General features: G+C 48.5%; 1 protein-coding gene across 1 annotated transcript; it reads left to right on the top strand.

The window, feature by feature from the left end:
• Positions 1 to 460: 460 nt before the first annotated feature.
• CIMAP1D (CIMAP1 family member D) lies at positions 461 to 10,594 on the top strand (the record flags this gene model as incomplete). The annotated part of the gene is made up of 5 exons (XM_081938263.1): positions 461 to 536; positions 5,485 to 5,622; positions 7,012 to 7,122; positions 8,966 to 9,073; positions 10,104 to 10,594. 5 exons carry the CDS (start codon positions 461 to 463, stop codon positions 10,592 to 10,594), a joined length of 924 nt encoding a protein of 307 aa, XP_081794389.1.
• Between the last annotated feature and the right edge of the window lie 253 nt (positions 10,595 to 10,847).

Raw genomic sequence — 10,847 nt, 5'->3', positions numbered from 1 at the left:
CGCAGCAGCACAACAAAGCCGCCATGAGGTGACCATGCTCATGAGCAGTCGCCCGGCAGCGCCCCTTTCCAGCCAGGCAGAGCGCCACTCACCGACCCAGTAATATCCCAAAGGTGCTAAGCTGAGTGGCGCTCTGCCTGGCTGGAAAGAGAGGTTGCGCGAGCACTTGTTCTGCCTCCAGATCGCGTGCCTCCCTGCCTCACCATGCCCAACTCTCCCTGCAGGGCTGGGCCAGGACGCCGCCACAGCCCTGCTGCTACTACCGCTGCCGCAGCCCCGCTACTGCCACTGCCATGCTCCAAGCATAACCAGCTTCCAAACTCCGGAGATCCGCTGCTCTATGCTCTATGGTTGTGGGCTGGCTGTGAGCCCCCAACCATAGAGCGTAGTCCCAGAGTGACTGCTGACGGAAGACTCGGCAGCGGATCTCTGGAGTTTGGAAGCCGGTTATGCTCGGAGCATGGTGGTGGTGGCGGCAGCGGGGCAGTGGTGGCAGTGGGGCGGCAGCGGCACCCTGGCCCAGCCCTGCAGGGAGAGTTGGGCACGGTGAAGCGGGGAGGCACGTGAGCTGGAGGCAGAACAAGTGCTCACGCAACCTCTCTTTCCAGCCAGGCAGAGCGTCACATGGCTTAGCACCTTTGGGATATTACTGGGTTGGTGAGTGGCGCTCTGCCCAGCTGGAAAGGGGCATTGCCAGGTGACTGCTCGTGAGAGCACCTGCCCGGCAAGCCCCCGCTCCAGGTGGGCACAGCGCCACCCACCAACCTAGCGGTATCCCAAAGGCGTCAAGCAATGTGAAGGCCTTTGCCCACCTCTCCCTGGCTCCTGCGGCATTGTGCCTTCGGGATATCACTAGGTTGGTGAGTGGCGCTCTGCCTGGGTTGGAGGGGTGGTTGTGCCCAGGGGGCTTTTTATTGGGGGAGGGCGTATATTTTTGCCCACAGGAAAAATATGGCATGGTCGTATTATCAGGACATGTCGTAATTTTGGGGAAACACGGTACCTATGTATACTTGATGGACAATCTGTGATTTTATATATAATTGAAAGCGGTGATGCACAAATGCTTGTAACCAAACGACATGCTATATGTATATGTAATTGATGATGGTTTTATGTTTCATGTTTTGTTTGTCCTTGTTTGTCTAAAAAAAAAAAACATTTATACAAAGAAATATCCTTCTGCGCTCAGACTGTCCTGCACCAAATAATCTTGTTCACCAATTTACAAAGTGTTCTTTTCTTACTATTGTTCTGACCGAGGCTTCCCAAGAGCATGAAGCCAACTCCTTGTCCAGACAAAAAACCCTTTTGTTAATTTACTGTGAATTCTGCTCATTCACAGCCAGCAAAGTCTTTCAAGGGAGGATTTACGGTCCCAGACCTTCTCTGGCTTGGAGAGTTGCCAGGCTGATATCTGCAGAACTTGGCAAGGAGCCTCAGAGAGTCACGAACCAATTAAGTTAACTAATTGTCTCCTGCAAACTCCCCTCCCCTTTCGCTCCTCTTTTATTTCCTCTGGGACGGGCCATTCACCGTCCACCTGTGGCCTTACTCCCAAGTCAACCCCTGTTCTTTAGCTCTTCCCTTCGTCTGGCAACTCTGCGCATGCGCCCACTGGGAACAGACTCCAGCTGTTCATCTGCCTCACTGATGGCTGACTCCAAAGGCAGCTAAGAACTGTCAAATAGCTCTGCCCCCCTCTCTCCCTCTGATGCAGAGCCGTCGTCTGAGCCTTCCCCAGACTCCAGGACTGGCCCAGGTTCCTCTCCAACCTCCTCACTGTCCGAATCTGCTGCCAGTTTCGCTGGCTGCTGGTGGGCCACAACAACTATGTTACAGTCACAACCAGGAAGAAGCAGAGGTAGTCCTCAACTTATGACCACAATTGAGCCCAACGTTTCTGTTGCTAAGTGAGACATTTGTTAAGTGAGTTTTGCCCCATTCTACCACCTTTCTTGCCACAGATGTTAAATGAATCTCTGCAGTTGTTAAGGTGATAACACGATTGTTAAGTGAACCTGGCTTCCCCATTGACTTGGCTTGTCAGGCTGCCAAAAGTGATCACATGACCCCCGGGAGGCTGCAACTGTTATAAATCAGTTGCCAGGTGTCTGATCCCGTGGCCATGCAGATACTGCAACAGTTGTATGAAAATTTGTCGCAAGTCCATTTCGTAAGTGCGCGCTCGCTAGTACCACTTTATAAAACCCCTAGTAAGACCACACCTGGAATACTGCAACCAATGTCAGCGTTCCAAATATCATGCAGAATTAAACCACAGTCCAAGGCAGAGCTATCCTTAAAGTTCCAATTTCATAAGACAGACATGTTGGCACAAACTGTGGAATCCCGAATCTGAAAGCTTCCTGGGATTCCACCCAGTTGAAAGTTCATGATCTTATGCCCACCCCCATAAATCCATCACATGGTCCAATCTTCTTCGCCCACGCTGGCATCTCCACCCAGCTGGTTCCGGTCAGGTTTCGAGGTGCAGAGACAAAAAATGACCTTGGGCTTCTAGAAAGGAATGACAACAACACATTCCACAATTCTACTCCTTTCTATTCCCCCTCCCAATTACTACACTAATGAAACAGCATAATGAAATAAGAGAGAGTGTGGCAGGCCAAAGATCCTAAAAAGGAATATAACTGCAGACCTGACAATCAATTTTGGTCACCATATTCCAAAAAATGATGTTGAGGCTTTGGGAAAAGTTCAGAGCAACTAAGATGATCAAAGTCCTGGAGACTAAAATTTATGAAGAACAGCTGCAGAATTTGGATTTGGCTAGTCTAAAAAAAAGAATTATGGGTGACAATGACATGATAGCAATGTTCCAATATTTGAGGGGCTACCATGAAGAAGAGGGAGTCAATCTATTCTCCAAAGCACCAGAGGGCAGGACAAGAAATAACGGTTAGAAACTAATCAAGGAGAGAAGCAACCTAGAATAAGAAGAAGTTTCCTGACTGTTAGAACAATTAATCAGTGGAACAGCTTGCCTCCAGAAGTTGTGAATGCCCCAACACTGGAAGTCTTTAAGAAAAATATAGAAAGTCACTTACCAAAAATGGTATAAGTTTTCCTGCTAGAGCAGAGTTGGACTAGAAGACGTCCAAGGTCCCTTCCAGCCTTATTCTATTCTATTCTTATTCATGTTCTTCCATTTTGGAGAAAGCAGCATTGGAGGGAAAGCACAAAAAATAGTAAAATCAAAGACATTAAAGGGGAAAAAAGACAATAATGTAAATAATCTAGTGCATGCTTCTCAAATTTTTAAATGTGTAGACTTCAAGTCCCAGAATTGTGAAGTCTACAATTGCTGGCTGGGGAGTTCTGGGAGCTGAAGTCCACACCTTGTAAAATTGGCAAGATTGTTTAATAGCATTAATTGTTTAATAATTGTGTACAGCAAGGATTCTACACGGCCTGATCAATTTTGTTTTGTTTGTTTTACAATACAATACAATACAATAGTAGAGTTGGAAGGGACCTTTGAGGCCTTCTAGTCCAACCCCCTGCCTAGGCAGGAAACCCTATACCGTTTCAGGCAAATGGCTATCCAACATCTTCTTAAAGACTTCCAGTTTTGTTTGTTTTGTTTTTATTGGATTTATATGCCGCCCTTCTCCCAAAGGACTCAGGGCGGCATACAACATTAAAAAACACACATCCCAAAAGTTAAAAAGAAATTAAATATATATCCAAAAAAAAAAAAAACACAAATCGAATTTATGGAACAATACATTTAAAAAATGAGTTAAAATTAACAGGCCAGGCCGGCTTGCTGGAAAAGCCAACTTTTTAGGGCGCGTCGGAAGGACCGGAGGTCAGGGATTATACGAAGCTCCGGGGGCAGCTCATTCCAATTTGACTTCCAATCAGTGGCGTAGCGTGGGGGGTGCAGGGGGGGCCGGCCGCACCGGGCGCAACATCTGGGGGGGCGCCCTGACTCGCCCCGCGCCACCCTTTGCCGGACTGTGGCCACCTCTTTCTGCGCCCGGCTCGGCCCGCAAACTAAGCTCCCCGGCCCCGGCCCGCCCAGGCCCCTCCTGCGCACCGCCTACCTCCCAGCGGAGCCGGCAAGACCCGCCGCGCCGCCCCCGCGGGAGCCGAAGGAGAGCGGCGCTGCGCTCCGTCTGTCCGCCACTGCAACACCACCGCGTCCTCCCGCTCCGCCTGGAGCGCCCCGGGGAGCCGGCGCCTTCCTGAAGCCCCCGGTGCGCCTCCCACCCCCGCGGCACCTGCTTCCCTTCAGTCGAGCCTTTTCCCGCTGCCCTTCGAGTTCCTTTTCGGGAGGAAGGCAGGAGGCCAGCATGGAGAGCCTCACTTGACTGATGCCGACCCAGGGGCAGCTGCAGTCGGGCCGCCCTTGGGTTAGGGGGCGCAAATTACTTGCCTTGCCCCGGGTGCTGACAACCTACGCTACGCCACTGCTTCCAATACATCCATTCATTGCATCCTAGTTGCCTTTTATATCAAAACTTTCCTTTTGAGGATCTCATTGTTGAACTTTGTCCAACTCCAAGTAGGTCTTACAATCATTTGTTTAGTGACCATTTGAAGTTATGACACTGGAAAAGTTGACTTACTCCCAAGGAGTCTCGGAGAGCCACGAACCAATATAAGCGAACTAATTGTCTCCTGCAAACTCCACTCCCCTTTCGCTCCTCTTTGATTTCCGATGGGAGGAGACATTCCTCATCCACCTGTGGCTTTACTCCCAAGTTGTCTTCTGTTCTTTAGCTATTTCCTTCATCTGGCAACTCTGCACATGCGCACACTGGGAACAGGCTCCAGCTGTTCTTCCGCCTCACTGATGTCTGACTCTGAAGGGAACTGATAACTGTCAGAAGGTCCGGGCCCCCTCTCTGCCTCTGACACAGAGCCCTCCTCAGAGCCTTCCCCAGACTCCAGGACTGGCCTCAAAGCCATTGCAGCATCCCCATGGTCACATGATGAAAGTTGGGCACTCAGCAAGAGGTTGTGTATCTAGGACCGCACTCTTTCTAGAGAACCAACATCTTTTTTTTTAATATTGTGGTGAGCAAAATGGATGCAATATTAATCCACAGATTCCGAATGGCCGAAGGAAACAAGAGACAGTTAATCTAGGGCTCTCTTTTAGTGCATCCTTCTCTCAAGATTCCCACCCAGCAAATTAGCCATCGCCTGAATAGTATACTGGCTTTATATGAGCTATCCTCTGACCGGATGGAAAAAAGCATAATCGACACAGAGAAACCCTTTTTGGCCACCTGCTGCGTCTCTGCTTACAGCTCATCTTTTTATCTCCAAGAATACACCCCACGGAGTTATATTTCACTGCTCCAAAGTTCCCCGGACAATGTTTTCCCCACCGAGTTTGCTTTGCCTCATTCTTTTCTTTTTCTCTTTGGAGTTGTTGGTTTGTTTGGTGAGGTTTAGTTTTCTTGCTTGTCCCTCCAACGCGAAAAATTGTTGGCCTTCCTTCGCAAGTGGCCTCGGTGGGAAAGAAGGGGACAGCCAGGGAAGTGGAACAAGACGACCAGTTCTCCTTCATCAAAGAAATTTGCGGGTTCAAGATGGAAGACTCTCAGCCCAAGAAATCCCCAAAGATTGAAGCCCTTTTGACAGGTCGGGGGAAAGCGGTGATTATACTTTAGGGTGGGGTGGTGATGGGTGTTGGAAAATAGCCTGGTGTGGTTTGTAAACCATGGTTTGTTGCTTGGTGTCTTTGTGAATCCAACCAGTTGTGGGTTAAGCAAACACGTTTTTGTATATTCTGTAAACATGACCAGGGATTCATTGTTAGTTAGATACTTCGAATTATAAATAACTAGCCGATAACCTGGCGTTGCCCCGGTATTTATTTATAGGCGGGAAATGTCCGGACTAAACGTAATTTCTAATCTTGGATTTTCCCTCTTACCTGAGGGAGCCCCCTTGTAGAGTACTATGAAGCCGTTACCATGGCAACTCCACTGGATGTACAGTAGAAGCCACTTAAAGGCACAACAGGCTGCATCTTAACAGAAGACCTAGGGGTGTTAGGGGTGTCTTACTCCCACAGTATTTTTCTCCAGAGAGTAAGTAATTTGTGTACCAAGTTTGGTGGAAATTGCTCGAGGCTTTCCAGAATTATGCTGGAACACACACACACACACACACACACACAAAAGTAAAAAGTGTTTTTTTCTTTTGTCAAAGCACCTGTTATGCCCAAATATGGGAGGGAGCATACTGCTTCTCTTTTCCCTTTCAGCTCCACCTTAGAAGCCTTCCAGGCAGACAAACCATTTTTGTGTTGCGTTTTTGCTGATAAATAAATGAAGGGAGACTAGTATAGATCTATTTCAAGCTATTCTCATAGGAATTTTTTTGTGGGGAAAATAAGAAGAGGAAGGAATATTACACGTGTTTGCTGGCTTGAGTTCCTTACGAAAGTAATAAAATATAATTTTATAATTTTTATAAAATATCTATTCCATCCTTCCTTGGTCTCTAAAATCAAAATACTTCATATTCTTGTTCTAGCGATAAGATGGTGATCTGCTTGCAATAAGCCTTGAGGAATGGTGGGATATAAATATAAATAAAGCAACCCTCTACCCAGTTTCACATTTAAATAGGATATAGCACTTAGACTTATATACCACTTCACAGTACTTTACAGCCCTGTCTAAGTGATTTACAAAGTCAGCATCTTGCCCTCCCAACAATCTGGGTCCTCCTTTTACCGACCTTCCGAGGTTAGTAAAATGAGGACCCAGATTGTTGGGAGGGCATGATGCTGACTCTGTAAACTGCTTAGAGAGTGCGGTATATAAATCTGAATGCTATTGGCATGGAGGGCTGACTCAACCTTGAGCCGGTCAGAATCGAACTCCTAGAGTGAGCCATGAGTTAGCTTGCAGTACTGCATTCTAACCACTGCTTCACCAGGGCTCTTTGTGATATGATCATGAAGTTAAGAAGAAGAAGAATCAAGAAAAATAAAAATAACATGTTTCCATCTCTTCTTAGGTCCTGGCCCTGGATGTTATAGCTTACCTCCAACAATTGGATTTGTCAATCATGATTACACCCGCTTCACCAGTCCTGCTTATTCCTTTCGCCAGAGGCTCAACAATCTTGGTGAGCAACAGTTGAACATTGCAACTAGTAGGTTGAACATTGGTTGAACATTGCAACTAGTAGGTTGAACATTGGTTGAACATTGCAACTAGTAGGATGGGGGCAGAGGTAGTATTCTGACAAACCAGTAGCGGAAATTGCAGGTGGGGCTACCCACTCACCCTGGCTCTACTTCGTCTTATTTAGGGACGTTTTTTGAGCAAAGTGTATGCATGGAAGGCCGGGCACATGTGTGGGTAGGGCATGTGCAAGCGAAGCACATGTGCAAACAAACACACATTTGCGAACCAGAAAACCACCTCTGGATGGGGGGTGGTTAGTCACAAGAGATCGTTCCCCCAAAACTTCCGCTTTGCTTGTCATATGCTCACAAAAGGGGAACAGGTGAGTCCGGGATGCTGCAACCGTCATAATGACGAGTCAGTTGCCAACAGCCCAAATTTTGTTCACATGACTATGGGGATGCTGCAAGGGTTGTAAGCAGTGATGGCTAACCGTTTTGTCCTTGCGTCCTGAAATCGTACCCGCGGCTAGAATGCAATGCACTCTGCCCCCTGCGCATGCCTGCATGAGACCCCCCCACCCTCGCCCCAGTTCACTGCACTTGCGCATGACACACACACACACCGTACCCCATTTTGGGCCTAGCAGGCCTCCCTGAAGCCTCCTGGGACTGAAAACGGGTGCGGGGGGAGGGGTGCACCCGCTGTGTCCTGTTTTGGGCCTAGCAGGCCTCCCTGAAGCCTCCTGAAACCAATAGGGCTGATAGGGCTGCTTCCAAAAAATAGCGGACAAGCGGGGGTGTGTGTGTGGGGTTAAATAGTAAAAAAATTTTTTTACAATTAAATTATATATTTTCTTACAAACATTTTAACACGAATTAAAATAATCACTTCAAAACTTTACTTAAAAATCAAAACATCAAATATATTATAATAATATGTAAAATATAAAATTACATTTCATCATAAAGCTTTTGAATAAAAAAAAATGTCCACTATTTTGTGAAAAAAAATAGTGAACATAATGTGAAAAAAGCGGACTGTCCGCTCAAATAGTGGACACCTGGCAATCCTAGAAACCAAAAATGGGCTGTGGGGGAAGCACCCCGATGTCCCGTTTTGGGCCTAGCAGGCCTCCCCGAAGCCTCCTGGGACCAAAAATGGGCAGTGGGGGGGGGAGTGGTGCACCCCTGTGCTCCCCCCATGCCCATGCATGAGTGCGAGACTCCTCCGCGCATGCGCAACTGTCTCCTGCATGCGGTGCGAGACACAAAAATCAGCTGGCCACTGGGAGGTGCACGTGCATGCGGGGTGGAGCTTAGCTGGGGCGACGGCTCATGTGCCCGCAGAAAGGGCTCCGCACGCCATAGGTTCACCACCACGGGTTGTAAGTGTGAAAAATTGTCGTAAGTTACTTTTTTTCACTGCCGTTATAACGTTGAACAGTCACTAAAGGAACTGTTGTAAGTTGAGGACTCCCTGCATTCAGGGTGTCAGTACCTGTGGGAAGTTGAATTGGCGACTCCGTAGTCTCCCCTTTCTCATCCTTGGCACCTTTGCAGTATGTGGACTTCAGTCTCTCTCAGCCTAACCCACCTCGCAGGGCTGTTGTTGTGGGGAAAATAGGAGGCAGGTGTGTTGGATGAGTTCGCCTCCCTGAGTTATTTGGGAAAATAATAAAGGCGGGATATAAATATCACCCAAATTCTCAGAATATCCCAGCCAAATGCTAGAATAAATTAACCCTAAATCAGAAGATCCGTTTACAAATCTTTCTTCCTTCCTTCCTTCCTTCCTTCCTTCCTTCCTTCCTTCCTTCCTTCCTTTTTCTTTCTTCTCAGGCCACGATGCAAGTCCTGGACCGTGTTATTACGTGTCTCCTGAGCTCACACGCTTTGGCAGGGCGAAGGGCCCTTCTTACTCCATGCTGGGACGAGCAAAACCTGCAGGTAAGCATCAAGCAGTAATGGCGGGGGTGGGGGGGGAGAAGGAGGAAACAAGGAAGAAGGAGAGAGGGAAGGAGGAAGAGAGAGGGAGGCAGGGAAGGTGGGAGGAAAGAAGGAAGAAGGTAGGGAGGGAGGAAGAAAGAGGGAGGGAGAGAAGAAGAACAGGAGGGAGGAGAAAGAGGGAGGAAAGGAAAGAAAAAGAGGGAGGGATGAAGGAAGGAGGGAGGGAGAGGAAGAAAGAAAGGAAGGAAGGGACAGCAGAAGGAAAGGAGGAAATAAAGAAGTAGGAAGGGAGGAAGGGAAACAGGGAGGAAGGGGGGAGGAAGGAGGGAGGATGGAGAGAGGGAAGGAAGGAAGAATGGAGGGAGGGAGGAAAGAGGATAGGAAGGAAGGAGGGAGAAAGGGAGCAGGGAGAGAGTGAGGAAGGAAGAACAGAGGGAGGGAGGAAGAAATGGAGGGAGAGAGAGGAAGAAAGAAAGAAAGGAGGAAGGGATAGCGGGAGGAAAGGAGGAAAGAAAGAAGGAGGAAATGAAATAGGCAGGAAGGAAGGAGGGAAGAATTAAAGGAAGAAAGAAAGGAAAGAAAGGTAGAAGGAAGGGAGGAAGGAGGGAGGAAGGAAGAAAGGAAGGAAGAAGGAAAGGTAGAAGGGAGGGAGGAAAGAAGGAAGCTGGGAGAGAGAGAAGGAGCAGGGAGAGGAAGGGAGGACAGAGGGAGGGAGGAGGAAAAGGAGGGAGAGAAAGGAAGAAAGAAAAAAAGGAAGGAGGAAGGGACAGCAGGAGGAAAGGAGAAAAGAAAGAAGGAAGAGAGGAAAGAAAATAGGAAGGGAGGAAAGAAAGACGGAAGTAGGACGGGAAAGAGAGAGAGAGAGGCAGGCAGGCATGAGCTGAAGGACTCTGTTCTAGGGATTCATTGCTTGGCCCCTGGTTCCTAAGGCCATCTCTCTCTCCCTCTCTCCCCCCCTTCTCTCCTCTTCCTTCCACCCATTACCAAAAACTCTCTAAACTCCACATTCCTCTCATCTGCCCCTCCCCAGGTCTGCCTCAAAGCCCCGGACCGGGTACCTACAGCCCGGAGAAGAAGCCGGGAGGGTCCAGTCTTCAGCCGAGGGCCCCTTCCTTCTCCATAGCTGCCCGCACCAAATCCCGTCCAGTGGACCTCGTTCCATCTCCCAACAGCTACCTCCTCCCCTCGCTGCTCAGGGCACGGACTCTCAGCAGACCCTCCAAGCCCACCCGGGCCCTCCCCGCCAGGAACATGAAAAGCAGAGCTTCCAAGGACTCTGGCCAAGCGCCAGGCCCGGCCAGCTACAACCCCCAGGCATCTGCCGCCTGCTTCTGCCGACCCCCAGCTTTCTCCATGCTGCAGAGGCTCCAGAAACCCCCCAGAGCCTTCCAGACTCCAGGGCCAGGAGCGCACAGCCCAGAAAAAGTGACCGTCCACAGGACAGGGGCTCCTTCATACTCTTTTGGTGTTCGACATTCGGAATATCTCATGCCATTCATCCCGGATGCTCCAGAGTGGTAGGGCAACTGAACGGCGTGGCCTTCTGGAGCACTTAAAAAAAAAATTCCTCATGAATTCTTGATTATTAATTACTTTAATTCATTTTTTTAAAACAAAAAAGCATTAAAACGAATGCAAATTAATACAGAGTAAAAGCAGGAGAAAAAAGAAGAGAAAAGAGAAAAGAGAATTTGTTATTAGCCAGGTGTGATTGGACACACAAGGAATTTGTCTTTGGTGCATAAGCTCTCAGTGTGCGTAAAAAGACACGATA

This window comes from Natrix helvetica (assembly GCF_964273705.1).
Source record: "Natrix helvetica genome assembly, chromosome: 1".
NCBI lineage: Eukaryota > Metazoa > Chordata > Lepidosauria > Squamata > Natricidae > Natrix > Natrix helvetica.
Note: the sequence above shows the minus strand (reverse complement) of the source record. Positions and strands in the feature narration are given on the sequence as shown.